The sequence below is a fragment of the Quercus suber genome, unplaced genomic scaffold (genome assembly GCF_002906115.3).
Source record: "Quercus suber isolate HL8 unplaced genomic scaffold, Cork oak 2.0 scaffold_763, whole genome shotgun sequence".
In the NCBI taxonomy this organism is placed as follows: Eukaryota; Viridiplantae; Streptophyta; class Magnoliopsida; order Fagales; family Fagaceae; genus Quercus; species Quercus suber.
In genome coordinates, this window is record NW_027070199.1 from 126599 (window position 1) to 142306 (window position 15708).

General features: G+C 35.3%; 1 protein-coding gene and 1 non-coding gene across 2 annotated transcripts; both read right to left on the minus strand.

Annotated features, from left to right (window-relative positions):
- Positions 1–2202: 2202 nt before the first annotated feature.
- On the minus strand, positions 2203–9359 carry LOC112027828 (uncharacterized). Its single transcript, XM_024060477.2, has 3 exons — positions 9035–9359; positions 6506–6858; positions 2203–4287 (listed from the first exon to the last, which is right to left on the minus strand). Exons 1-3 carry the CDS (start codon positions 9294–9296, stop codon positions 2371–2373), a joined length of 2532 nt encoding a protein of 843 aa, XP_023916245.2. The 5' UTR covers positions 9297–9359; the 3' UTR covers positions 2203–2370.
- A 2779-nt stretch (positions 9360–12138) lies between these two features.
- Positions 12139–12211, minus strand: TRNAR-CCU (transfer RNA arginine (anticodon CCU)). Its single transcript has one exon. It is a non-coding gene; the product is annotated as a tRNA-Arg (tRNA).
- Between the last annotated feature and the right edge of the window lie 3497 nt (positions 12212–15708).

The window sequence follows — 15708 nt, forward strand, 5'->3', positions numbered from 1 at the left end:
TTTTTTTTTTTATAAATTTCTTTAAACTTTAGAAGAGGTTTCCAAAACACTCTTTGTTAATAGTTTTAATGAAATTGTAATTGTTTCACGTTCAAAATATGTCATTTGACATGTAATGCCTGCTTTGACTCTCATCCTCATGGTAGTTTCGGCTTGACATGAAAGATCCAATTTTTTCATATATATAGCGATGGAGAAGATTTATATGACTAAGTAGAATTTTTCAGGCAATCTAATATTATGTTCCATATGAGAGTATAATTTTAGATTGAACCTCTATCCTAAGAACATTCATAGCTATTCGTGCCAAAATTTATGTCTATTTTAACATTAAAAAAACTACTTTTTTCAATTTTATATATTTAAAATTTTTTTTTCATACATTATTGTGATTATAGAACGTCAAGATGTTTTATTTATATGGTAGGTCGCTTTGAATATAATTAAAATTGGCAATATCTAATATGTATTGACTTAGCTTGCTATTCTTATATATTTATGTAATTATTGGAAGACCTTGTAGCTATAAGAACCAATCTAAATAATTTTTGTTCTTGTATTTTCAACAAAATTTTTTAAACTTGTTAGATCTGTGCATTTCACAATTCATTGCCGATTCGTGAAAGAAATAATAAACAGAAATAAACCTAGATTGATGGAAGACCCTTGTCATAGTTGTTGGCTTGTTGGTTTCATTTTAAAATTGTGGTTAATATATACATAAAAAGGTAAGATCTCACTTTAGATATATCGTACTTCTTTTAGAAGCACCACAAGAAGTTACTTGTTTGTGGGGTTAAATGCCAAGTAAATGCTAAGGAATCAAAATCTTCATACCACAGCTTGTGAACATGTCAACATAGTACCAAGGGCAAAATAGCTAATGTATATGCACTTTAGTTGGGAATAATATTTATATATAAAACGAAAGTCTTTGAATTTAGGTGGAAGAAAATATGATATTCATATTTCCTTCAAATTGGTTCATGGGATTTTGGAGATATCTCATGAGTAGGGAGGAGTAAAATAATCTAACCAAAGGCTATAACATCACTTTCTTATATATAGATAGATATATATATATATATATATATAATGAACTCAAGTTTGTACTCATTATATCGAATAATAACAACTTTATACTACATCATGGATAGTCAGTAACATAGCTATTAATAATTTTGGCAATGGCCCCATTAAAACTCAAAATTTACTGATAAGGACAACAAACTTTGTGGGAAAATAAGGTCTATAGCATGAATGATAAAGTTGATTTTCATTTTGTTAATGTATGTATATATATATATATATATATTTGTTTTTGGAGTAGTCTATAATGTATGTATATATTTCTTCAGATTAAAATTCTTGTTTGAGTTCCTTTTGATTAAAAAAAAAAATTAGTTTGAGTTGAGTATATCAGCAATTAGCAGATTTTGCGCCAAAACATTCAAGTATGAAAGGTACGAAGGCATCTATCAGGTAAATTTTGTAAGATGGGACCAAACTTAATCACCATCAGACTATGCAATACATATTGAGATTCAATGTTGAATGCTTGAAAATGTGTTGAAAACACAAGAGCTGTTTAGGACCCCAAATTAAAGTTACGGCTCGATAGATTTTACTCTAATTTAATACTAAGTGCGGAATAGAGTAAATGCGAGTGGATAAACAAACATGCTACTCTGACCCATAGTCATTATAACATAGCAGTAAAATGAAAGGTAAAAGAGTAGGGAAGAAGAATGCAAAATGAGACCCAAAAAAAAAAAAAAAATCTTAACAAGCAACACACAGTGCTTGTTAACATTTCCCTATAAATATTATTGAAGATAAATTATCTAATCAATCCGGCCATGAACACACCTAATTTTACAATATATTTTAGTGTAAGCTTATGACTGGATTACAAATTACAATACTTACACACGAAACCACCACTAATAGACTGTCATAATCGTGAAAGCTTTGTGCTGAGTAATGATCCAAATGATAAAGAATGGCACTAGGTCTAACTTTACTTTGAATGCAATTGATAAAAACTAAGGTTGCTATAAACTAGTTCCCGCTGAGGTTGAATTCCTCCATTGCACTCATTTTTTAATTCTTTTTTTTTTTATATACTATATTTCTCAGTAAAACTCCTACAATTTTCTGTTGATTAAACTTTCTAGGAGCATACCAAGTTCTTGAGCATGGTCCATGGTCAAAAAGTATTAGACATTTAAGTTACACTGGAATAGTTAAGTTGAAACGAAAAGAGGGCAAAGAAGAGGAAAAAAAAAAGTATACAAATGGTAATCAGCATACATCAATTGCTTGCCTAAACCAAATTTATATACAAAACCAAATAACTTTAATACTGTATCATATCAGACTTGCTGCAAACGATTCATGGCTGCAGCAGCATGGACGATAATCCTGCAGGCTTTCGCCCTCGGTGATCAAAGCCACATCCATTAAATTACAGTAGTCTGTATCCAGTGAAAAATGGCCATTGGTTGAAGCAGTAGATGGTTCACCATCCTCCACCAAAATTAAGCTGGATTGCTCACCAATGGGGGAATCATCATCACCAGTATCCTCAATGAAAGGAGGTTCAATACTTAATTTCTGCATGTCAGTCAAAAGAGCTTCAAGGGGAGTCCAAGTCTTAGAATTCTCCTGAGACGCAAATTTCACATCCAGAACTGGAATCTTGAAATCCACTGAAGAAGCATAAGAAAATTCAAGAACTTTCCGCAGAATGTCAGTCCCAGAGTTTTTGCTTTCAGTAGCAGCAACTAATTCCAAGCTTGCAACAGCTCCTTCAGAGACATTCTCAGTCTGACTTGGAAACACACCATTTGAAACATTAGTATCATCAGGAACTGACATGTCACTTATCTCATTGCTCACTTCTTCATTTTCATTTTCCTTCACTATCTGATAGGAATCTGTTCTTGCCACATCAGGTTCAGCTGAAGAGACACCAATGTCAATTCCTGTGGCCTGACAATCATCTTCTCCTCTGTCATAGTTCTGGCATTCATTGTGAGCCCCCTCGGGTGTCTTCTCGGAGTAGTCATCATTAAGAGATCTAGTCACATTCCTTTCAGCCTCTAAAAAAGTATCAGATGAAGTTGAATCTTTCATGCTCTCTGTCCCATCTGTTTTATCATAAGAAACTGAATGATCTGTATCTATTTCACATTGAACTCTAGTTGAATCTTTTTTATTGTCATTTCCATCTTCTTCACTTGAAAACTCAGGGGCTTTAACTGCAAGAGTTTGAGTATATGATGGAGGCTGAATTGAAGTTGAAGATACAAATCCTGCCAGTGCTAATGCCAAAGCATCATCAATTGACACAGCTTGCTTTGGTTTATCCTTTAAAGGACTTGTCACTGATTCTGACGCCAAATTTTCTTCCTCGTCATCAACATTTGAAAACTCAGGAGCTGTAACTACTAGACTTGGGACCACCAAAGAAGCATTTACTGAATCAGATGTGTCATTAAAAGGGATGGATATGGAATCTGAACAAAAATCCTTCTTATCTGATTCAAATGACCCATAATTAAGACAACCATTTACACTACTGTAAAAGGAATTGGTAACTGATTCATTGCTAGAAAATTCAGGAGCACAAATTCTTGAGCGAGATGGCAATTCAGAATTCTCTGATTTCTTGTTTAGCACTTCAAGTTGCTGCTCTACTCTCTGGAGTCTTGCCTCAATGCTGCCTATGGGCTTCAGCATGTTTTCTTCAAACCTCAAAAAAAGATCTTCTATTCTGGCCACTCGAGAAACAAGTTGGTCCATGGCTCTTTCAAAATGAGTATATGGCGGGGTATCAGGCTTGATTTCTGAAACAGGAACTTGTGGAGGGTTCTGTAACTGAGCTGGACCTGCACTATCACCATTCACTTCTTGCAACTTGACATCTTGATGGTCAGTTATGCTGGATTTTCCTTCCTGCGGAATTTTAGCAGCAAAAGTTGTTGGATCAGTTGATCTTGGCCCAGACTCTAGGAATTTATGCATTTCCCTTGTATCAGTATTGCGTTCAGTCGACTTGGAAAACTGCAAAAGGGTAGGTACTAGCATGGCCATAAGAGAACTTCCAGCTGAGTTTTCAATCTGACCCTCTTGATTTTCAGAATCAGCTTCATCAACAGGATCCGCAAACACATACACTTCATCAACATAGACACACCCTTTACTTTGAAGAGAGAGCAGACGAAGTGTGAGGGATGTGCAAGGACTTGCATCAGTAATCTCTGCAGTAGCCTCATATAACTCCTGAAAATTTTTAAGATTAAGAGAAAACAAATAACGGGGAAAAAGACAGAAAGCACAAAAGAAAAAGTTGAAGGGAAACACGCAAGCAAAACCAGGCTTGAATTGTCGTTAACCTAAGCATTCCATCTTTTGGTTGTATCCCTTCCTAGATTTTTTTTTTTCTTTAATAAGTAAAATGACAAGTAAAACTGGCTAGAGAGCCTTCCTAGATTTGGGAAAACAAGCCTAACAAATTTTTTTGATAAGTAAAACAAGCCTAAGAAATAAAGGATAAATTACTCAAATCTCCCCTGGATTCTCAAAAACTACTCCTACTTCCCTTGTATTTTTTGGAATTACAGTACAGTAGATGTTAAGAAATACCATAAAAAGAAAATGAAGATTGTCAATTATACCCTTACCTTTTTTTTTAAAAATTACTTCATCTCAAGGGACGGGGAAGGGGTTTGAAATTAAAAGCTTTATGTCATTCATCCTCCTCCTCCTCCTCTTCTTCTTTCCTCAACCGTAATATTTCACTTCTTTCTTTTTTTATCTACAAGTCCTATATTTATAAACTCAAAACCACCATCACAGAATCCAACTTGAACTTGATTCCATCTGCTAATCCAAATCTCAGGATCCCAATCCCAATCCCAAATGAAATACCAAACCCAACCTGAATCCATATGCTAACCCCAAATCCATATAGAAGAGGTTCGACTATCAGCAATGAGCATTGCATATTCTGTAATGTCATCTTAGCACTGTGTGGGTTCCCCTTGGAAAACCAGGTTTGTTGAGCGGCTTTGTTGGTTGCAAATAAGCAAAACTCAGATGTCAATGGTCTATCAGTCCACACTGACAACAGAAGTTGCAGTGAAAAAGTAAAATTTTGGCTTATGTGGAAGGTTCAAGTGGTGGCTGGATTTAACAGAAGCAATGGCTTTTAGCCATGGGAGGTAGAGGGTAGTGGTTGGTTGAATTCCCCCTTAAGAAGAGACTTGTTTTCCCTTGGATCATCAACACCAGGTTTCATTCCATAAGAAATGAAGCCTCTATGACAGTGTGATCTGCAACTTCTGTTTGGACAAGGATCTCACCACCTGCTCTGGGGCAGGGGGAGGGGGGACCTTCTATTGATTAGCTAGGGGTATTTTTCTTTTCTTTTTTAACATGCTATGTGTGTAGGACAAGGGGAACAACAAAAATCTGACTTAGAACTCTTGGAGCAGATCTGGTAACACTTCGGTTTAGTGGGTTTAGGGTTAGGTTTTGGTGGGGAAGATCTGGAAAATAATAGGGAAATAGGGTTTTCCAATGGAATAAGGATTAGTAGGGTTTAGGGATGAAACAAAGGAGAACAATCAAGGTTTGGGCAGCTTTTCCTGTGCTGTGAACAGTGGTCCGTGAACAGTAAATAAAATATAAGATAAATAGATAAATTCTAGGAATCACACCAAGACTTCCTAAGCATCACACCTAGGGTTCCTTGGCATCACACCTTAGAGAAGGTTGCATCACACAAACCATAAAGAAGTATAGCTCTTAAATTCTGAAAACATTCATTAATAATTAACCAACTCAATAGAAAGTACTACAACTCTTTAAATAGAAGACTAAAACTAATCCTAGTAGCACTAGGATTTCTTAAAACCCTAATAACACTTGGACTTGGACTCCATAGGCTTTTACTACTAAGCCCAACTAATTAACCAAACCTAAATAAAACCCAAAAGAAGATCTAATGGACTGTTGACAAAGAACATTCCAGAATATTATGAAATTACAAAATTGCCCTTGAGACTTAAAATGAAATAAAATATAACAAGTTTGTCTTCTCATTCCATCCTGCATCACTATGATAATTTAAGTTTTCCATTTTTGATTCCATGGCGGTTAATTAATGGGATGGACTTAAATTATGCCATCCATAAAACTTAAGGAAAGTACCTTATCCAAAAATAAATTAACCAAAACAATGTCCTCGTGAGTTGAAATTTTGATCATTTGCACTGTTCATCTGCTTTGATCCTATTGCTAACTAGGACATGTGTGAAGAGAACATGTTTCCTCTTTTATTTTTTGTAATTTTTTCTTTGTGTTTCTTGGGGAGGGGACAAAAGTGTATACACATGCAGGCAAGCAATATACATCAAGACACTCTGGCCACCATTTCAATAACATAAAATGAGGACAGAAAATACTTGAATAAGTACATGAATAGTCATCAGCATACCTGTTTGCTTGTCCATGCCATGCTATCAGCCTTTGATGGCACAGCGATGGTTTTATTCTCAACCACAGGACCACAAGGGGCCTTCACTTCAACCCATCCATCTTCATTGGTGGTCAGATTACTACCATTTTTTATCTCTTCTTCACCGACACCTTTTCTAGGCCCATCCAGATTGGCAGTAACATCTTCAATGTCAGTTGTGAGCACTTCCTCATCTCTAGCAGCAATACCGCAGCGAACAGTACACAGATACTCATTGTCTTTCTGTGGGCCAGATTCATAGTATATCTCATAGACTCGAGCAGTACTTCGAACATAAACCTGCCTCACCTCATGCTTTTGCGTGAAACCAACTGTAGTGCAAGAAGTTCTATATCATTTATGAGGATAATGTGCGAGGTTCCAAGCAATTTTCTCTTCTACTTTCACTAGAAGATAAATCAATAAAAGTTTTTGGAGGATGTTTGTACGTCAAGAGCTACTTAACAAACCCAACCAATTTTACCCAAGTTTCGTAGTCATAGAAATTGCTTCTATATCTTTTATAAGTAATTATACTTGTTAAAAAAATAGGAACTACGTCATAGAAATATAATCAAAAAGAGAGATTGTGGTTTTCGGGGAGTGGAATATCTAAGTCCCAAAACATAGAAATTGCTTCAAACTACCTCATAGAAAGTGCTTCTATGCTTTATCACCTACAAAATTGGAACAACTATCTAGAAATGACCAGTGCATTCAACGACAGATAGTCGAATTCAATAACAAAGAAACAATATCAATATTGCTGAAATGATCATCAAGTTTTATCATGTTTCTGGATCCCCATAATGCTTCGTTTAATTATTCCATTGCGGTATACGTAATCCTCTATTAAGCTTAGTATAGTTTTCATGCTAGAAAAACCTAACAAAAATAACATAAAACTCAAAATCTAACTTTACTTTCCTTTGATTTTTCAACCAAACAGAGAATTGCACCCCCAATCTTTGCGAACATAAATTCACTAACCCTATCCCTAATTTCTTCTAATTTTTTATTTTAAAGGAAAAACAATAAGGTGCAAAAAGAACAGATGACTAAGTCTAACAAAGAGAATTAAAAAACCTATAAACATAAATTTTCTTTTCCTTCGTTTTCTCAATAACCAAACAGAGAGTAACAACCCCAAGCTTTGCTAACATAAAATCACTCATCCTCTTCAAATTTCTTAAAAAAATAAAAAGTAAGGTTCAAACAGAACAGATAACTAACAAAAATAATATAAAAACTCAAAATTTTAAAATTTTCTTTTCCTTCATTTTCTCAAGAACAAAAAAGAGAGTTAAAACCCAACATTTGCCAACACAAATTCACTAATCCTATCCAAATTTCTTCAAAAAATAATATAAAAGCTCAAAATTTTAAATTTTCTTTTCCTTCTTTTTCTCAATAACCAAACAGAGAGTTAAAACACCTACCTTTGCTGAAATAAATTCACTACTCCTATCCAAACTTCCTCAAAAATACAAAAATAAGCAAAATGGAGCAGATTATAAAAAAAAAGAATACAAAACTCAAAAATATACTTTTCAATTCCTTCCTTTTCTCAAAAACCAAACAGAGAGTTAATGCTTAATCCCTTACCATTGCCAACATAAATTCCACTAATCCTATCCAAATTTCTTCATTTTCCTTCATTTTCTCAATAACCAAACAGAGAATTAACCCAAACCTTTCACTAACACAAATTCATAAATCCCATCCAAACTTCTTCGTATCAAAACAAGTAAATAAAGCTCCAAACAGAACAGACAACAATTCATGTACTCAATTTTCCCAGAAAACATTCCAACTAACAAAAAAATAACGAGTATAGTAGCAAAACAAGTAAATAAAGATCCAAACATATCATATCGCGAAATCAATTCTCCCGGAAAACTCACACTCATTCCTTGGGAAAAAGTTTTCCCGGAAAACATTCCAACTAACAAAAAGAAACGAGTATAGTAGCAAAACGAGTATAGAAAGATCCAAACATATTATATAACAATTCGCAAAACCAATTCTCTCGGGAAATTCACACTCAGGAAAAAGTTTTCCTGATAAATATTCCAACTAACAAAAAGAAACGAGTATAGTCAATAGTGGCAAAACAAGTAAATAAAGATCCAAACATATCATATAACAATTCGCGAAATCTCTCCCCCAAAAGCTCACACTCATTCCTCAGGAAAAAGTTTTCCCGGAAAACATTCCAACCAACAAAAAGAAACGAGAATAGTAGCAAAAAAAGTACAGAAAGGTCCAAACATATCACATAACGTTTAGCGAAATCAATTCTCTCGGGAAATTCACACTCAGGAAAATGTTTTCCCGGAAAACACTCCAACTAACAAAAAAGAAACGCGTATAGTGGCAAAACAAGTAAATAAAGATCAAGACATATCATATAACGATTCGGGAAATTAAATTTCCCGGAAAAGTCACACACTCTAATTCCAAAAAGAAATAAAAAGCGAGAAATTGAAATTTCGTTCTAGAACGTACTTTTGATCTCGCAAGGGTTCGAATCCGGTGAGGGAGGGCGCAGAATAAGCGGGGATTTGTCGAGTGTGGTTGGATTTGAATTGGCGATTGTGGTGGTTTCTTCTTCTTCTTCTTCTTCTTCTTCTTCTTGATCGTTGGAAAGATAGGACTCGAAAGTGACGGAATTTACGAGAGAGCCACCGGCGATGGTCCAGTTCGTGGAGGAGCTCGACGAAACTGCGGTGGTTGTTGCGGTGGTGGTGGTGGTGTTTTCCGATTCCATGTTGGTTCGTTTTCTTTGCGTTTGGGTTTTGTGACTGTGACTCTGTCTCTGTGTGACTGCTGCTATATATATATCTTTTACGGATTTCTTTTTTTACTTTTTGACTGGATAATTTGTGGTTTGCGTTAAATTAACTCTACCAAGTTAACCTCTCAAATAAATAGATAAATAAATAAACTATATAAGTTCTGTAATTTTTTGTTTTTTTAGGAAAATATAAGTTTTGTAGTTGATGAAATATATATTCACGAGTTCTATCTTTCAATCAAAAAATAAATAATATATGTATTCATAAGTGTCTCTCAATCTTAATTGAGAAATAATTAAGAGTATTACATTGGTATTTTTAACATAGATGTTCACACTTCAAATCTCTCTAGTTTGATAGTTATTAAATTATCGAATTAAAAGTTGAAGAAATATCACACACCACAATTTCTTTCAATTTATTGTTCCATTGGAGGACTTGCTCAATGGATTTAAAGGACATGCTATAACGTCAAAGATATTAAATTTTATCTATTGCACTATCGGCCTATAAATTAGGTTGGTTTGTGTCAATTAGACCTTGAGATTGAGGCATGACAGAGAGGTGTTTGAGCATTTCAGCCACACCCATTTTACCCTTTGTAAGTGCACAAAAATGGACTAAGTGCACTAAATGAGATCCAATGGACCAAAGTAAACTGAATTCGACCCAATTGAACTGAATCGACCGGATAGGATAGGACTAAAGTGAACAAAATAGGACTGGAATAGAACAAATAGGACCAACATAGACCAAATAGAACAAAGGTGGACCAAATAGGATCTAATAAAACCAAAATAGACCGAAGTAGACTGAATAGGACCAATGTGGACAGAATGGAACGAATATGACCAAAGTGGACTGAATTAGAACAAGTAGACCGGATAAAACCAAAGTGGACAGAATAGACTGAATATAACCATAGTGGACCGAATAGGACCTAATATAGACCGAAGTAGAGAGAGTGGACCGGATAGGACCGAAGTGGACAGAATAAAATCAAAGTAGACCGAATGGACCAAATAGGACCGATATGGACCGAATATGAAAAAGTAAACAGAATGGACCGAATAGGACGAAAGTAGATCGAATAAGACCGAAGTTGACAGAATTGACCAAATAGGACCGAAGTGGAGAGAATGGACTGATTTGAACTGCATAAGACTGAATGGACCGAATTGAACCAATAAGACCTAACAAGACCAAAGTAGACTGAATAAGACCGAAGTTGACAGATTGGACCAAATATGACCGAAGTGGAGAGAATGGGCCGATTTGGACCGACTAAGACCGAATGGACCGAATAGAACCAACGAGACGGAATAAGACCAAAACGGACAGAATAGACCGAATAAGACAAAGTTGATAGAATAGACCAATCAGGACCAATGTGGATTGAATAGTGCCAAAGTGTGCAGAATGGACCAAATAGGACCTAAAGGAACCTTGGAATAATACCTAATGGACCGAATAAGACCGAATGGACCAAATAAAGACAAAGTGAACTGAATAAGTCCGAATAGAGTGAAGTGGACTGAATAAGACTAAATGGACTGAATAAATTCAAAGTGGACCAAATAGACCGAAATACTAGGCTGATGTGGCCTAACAGGAATTTAGCAATAATAAATGCTATACTTTGGTTTTAAGTAGTTATGGAAACAAATTGTTTGGGCTCTTTAGTTATTACACCCAATAATTCACTTTTCACAAAAATTTAAAAAATTTAAATGGAACACATGGCGCAAAGAAATATATATAGACACGGCTAGCTCTTTTGAAAATCGACATCTATCGAACATAAAAATATTGTTATCTCAAAAACATTGCAACATAATACTTGTCTTATTATCTTCTCCAAAAAAATAAATAAATAAATAAATAACTTGTCTTATTAAGAACTTCAGGGACTTAAATAAGAGAAATTACAATACTTCATACGGTATGAATTTATATAGAAAAATATATTGTAAAGTCATTTGCATGAGCTGAGCTAGTCATGTGTACCTAAGGCACTGCCGGAGCAGTGCCAGTACTGCCAACTCTTATTTTTAGTCTTGTTATTGCTATTTCCCGTTTACCCAAAAAAAAAAAACATTTGCATGAGCTGAGCTACTAAATTATATAAAAAAATGTATATACTAAGTTAATATGGGTTATCTAAATTGCAATACTTCATACCATATAAATTTATATTGAAATTATGTCGTAAAGACTTTTGCATGAGCTATTCATGTACTAAATTTTATATATATATATATATATATATAATATACTAATAGTTATGGTGGTACTAGTTATTTCATTACAATATTTTTTATTTATAATAATAAAGATTATTATTCTCAATATAATCCTTAAACGTGACCTAAGTGAATATAGATTAATATATAGATGAATACTAGAAACTATAGTTATGTTATTTTAGAATATATTATAAACACAATGCTTACCTCAAGTTGTAAAAGCTAAGGTCAAATAGACACCGTAAATTTAATATATGGTTGGAAATGGTGGATGGCCTTAAAAAATAAAAGAAAAAAATTCACTTGAATTCTTTTACTTATTAGTTAATAATTATTTTCTTAATAGAGAAATTAAAATAGTTATAGCTAGAAAATTCAGATTTCAATTTAAAACTTTTTTTTAGAGAGGAAAATTTTAAAGCTTTGTATAAGGTATAAAATATATTTATATATTGATGAAATAAGTTATAAAAATGTATAAGTTAACCAAAATTAAAACTTTATTGGATCTCCAGCAAAGCGCACCGTTTTTGCTGCGTGGGAAAATTAAAAGGTTAAATTGATTGTGCGCGCCAGATAGGGGTCGAACCTATGACCTTCCGCTTAGGAAACGGACGCTCTATCCACTGAGCTACAGGCGCTTGGTTGCTATGTTGTATATTCAAAATAATTATATAGCTAAAGAATACCTGCACTCACCATCCCATGCCCAAGGCAAACAATCCCTTTTCAATGTCTATTTCTCTCCCCCAAAAAAAAGAAAAAACTCTCATAAAAATACTCACAATTCAAGTCAAATCAAGCTTAGAGATAAGCTAACAATTTGACCTAACCTTGTTCAACAATTAAATATTGGATGGGTGGTAGTTAACAAAATAAATATAAAATATAAAGTCAAATCTTATTGTATCAACAATGTAAACGACCTACCCTTTATTATTAGTAGTCATTAAAGGAAAGGCCGAGAGCTGAAGAAGAAGAGTGTGTGACCGTAGCACATACTCATTGTAGAAAAGTCTATGCAAAAACGATGACCATGCAACTTCTTTTTGGGCCCAATGGTGCTAGGAAGATGACGTGACTTGGAGTCATATATGCAATGCATGAGAGAAAGAAATAAAGAATGAGAAGAAAGAATAAGATGAATAAATAGGACGAGGGGTATGGGTCTCAGTCGAATTAGTTAGCCAGTAAAATTTGCAATATCGCATTTGACCTGAAACTTGGGAAAACAAAACTTCCACTCCATATTTGCCAAACACACCAATCAAAATCACCCACAATTCATTAGATCAAATAAGATCAATAAGGTGGAATGGTTTGGATTGGATATTTGAGTCCTTCAACAATTTAAAGTTTAAATAATGTATTCCTTTCAACTTATATGCATATTTTGCACCTAGAAATTGTTTATCTCTTATATGCTTGATCAAATACAATCATTCTTATTTTGTACCTAGGAAATTGACTTTTGATTTTTTTTTTTTTTTTTTTTTTTACAAAAATAAATAAATGTGAGGGGTTTGATCCCTACCCCACAAACCATTAGCTGACAAGTAATTGATTGAACATCAAAGCAAGTAAACAATAATTTGCCCAGGTTATTGATTTCATTACTTAGCTCTCCATTCTTGTTGTTTTTAGTTATTATGCCCAAAGCATTTCTCTTTGCATGGATTTTTTTTGGAATCTGCCCATACACATCTGAGCTCCATCTTGCTAGTTCTGCAGCACAACTTTTCAGATTTTCCATGACCCCATTTGGAGTACTAAGATCAACACCAAACCCCAATTCAATTCAATGATACCTTGCAATCTGGATTTTTTGTCCACATTGCTTCAAAGTGGAAGCACTTAGCACGGGCCTGGCACTTATGAGCAGAGTCTGAGAGTAGAAGAGCACTGTGTCTAAGGTTGTATCAACAATGTGATGAACTTTCATCTCACCAAATATTTCCGCCTATTCTGGATTAGCAAGTGCTCTGTCTAGTATGAGGCATATCCTGTTATTCCCATCTTACATATGGCTCCATGTAAAGTTTAGGCCCATAATAGGCTAAATCTTGGAGGTTGCAATAGTTTACAACTCTCCTGAATTGCTCCATCTGCTGTTGACCTAATGCACCCTCCGACTTTTCTTCACACTAGAGAATTTCATTAAAATCTCCTAGGCATAGCCATGGAGTTGGAATTGATTACAAAGAAAAGCGAAGAGTTGCACGATTCGTACCTTTTGTGAGTTTCTGGATGGCCATAAAAACCCGTCAACCTCCAATTGACACATTGCTTTGCTCTCTAATTACAGCATCAATGTGGTTCCTTGAGTAACTTTTTTTCAAGATCAACTTCCCTTGGTCGGCAATTCCTCCACTTTGGCCTATACAGGAAATTATTAGACCGTTTGCTAAGCAATCTATTTTTATTATTTCCATACGTCTGACCTTTAATTTGGTTTCCACGAGGAAGACCACTTTGGGATTCCATCGCTGCACCAAATCGTGTAGCACCCGAACTAACCGGGGTTCCCAAGTCCTCGTAGTTCCACTTAAGTGATTCATTGCTATCAACGATGCTGCCTTGCGGCCACTGCCGATTTCTCTTCAATTTCAGACTGACTTGTGTTTATTACGAGGCATCTCCTTTTCTGCAAAGCTTCATCATCTTCTTCTTCAAAAACTAGTTTACCCACTCTTTTGGACCCCACGATTACTAGCTAGCCTTCTGACTTTAGGCTTTTGCTTTTACTTTCTCTCTTGCTATTTTCTTCTAGTGGACTTTTGTTTTTGCTTTGATTTTCATTAGTGTCTTAGAGCCTGTTATTTCGTTACTAATCCCTTTTTCTCCAGTTAGGCCCGTGACAAATTTAAGTGGACTACAGATTTCCATGGGCTTTTTTCTTGATTGGGCTTACTGGCCCACAATAGAGAAAGCGTCCTCTGCCCTATTTTCAAATTTTAAATAACGTGAGAAGCCCATTGGGGGGTGGTACCATCTTCAGCTCTTCACGTGACATTTGCACAGTGGTATGTTCCATCCGAGTAGATTTGTCACATATATCCTGAAACTTCGCTGACTGGTCTCCCACGTTCCTAGTGACATTAGCTCTCTCTTTTTCCTTTAGGTCTTCTCCTCTCTAGTGACTACCATTGCCTGAGCTATTTTCCTTATCGTCGATGATTGAGGCATAGGAATTTTTTGCAGTGGTCAAAACATTTTCCTCAACCTTGTCTTTGTTGCCTCTGTCTTTACCACCACCACTGGTAGACCTTGATTTGTCGGTGTTCAGCTTAGAGCTTCCTTATGCACAGAGCTAGTCTTCGTATTGCCTTGGAGAATCTCGTTTGTCCGAGGGTTCATAGCAATGTTTTTCGTCATGCCCAAATCTCCCACATTGAAAGCAAAATGTTGGCAACCTTCATATTTGAAGCTTACCAAACTTATCTCCATCCACACTGGTTATCTTTCCACCACGTCTAAGGGGCTTATCAAGCTGTAGTTCCACCTTGATTCTCATGAACTTACCCAAGCTATTCCCTAGATCTCTGCCAACATCCTCTGACATGTGCTCAAATGGGAGTCCCAAACCTGGACCCAAAAGGAAGCTGGGTAAATGAGATATTTGTAGCTAAGAGGCCTTTCTTCCATTTGCACAACAGCAAGAGATTATTCTCAAAATTCCAGGGCCCATTTTTTCAATTCATTGGAGCTGAAACTCATAACTGAATTTGAACTTTTCCCACATCCACAATTTGCAAGTCTGAACCCATCTTCTATGCTGATCTCATGCGTTCTTTAGTATTCTCTGATTTTGATGTCTGTCTGATAGTAATCAACCAAACAGACTTAAAGAACATTCTTCGAGTAATTATGATTTACTCTCTTTTATGATGGAAATTTCTTCTTCTTCCTCCTTTGTGAGGCGGAGGTTAAACAAGCCTTCTACCATCACTTGTTCCATGGCGGTGTTAGGAAGGAGAGAGGACTTGCCCTAGAGAGGAACCCTAATAGCGTGATGAAAGGGAGGGAGAATCTCGATAGGGAAGGCGAGAAAGAAAGACTCCAACTTTGGGAGATAGCATCTATAATCTAGTAGTTGGGCTAAGTGAAACATGAGTTTTGAATAACTTTATCTATTGTT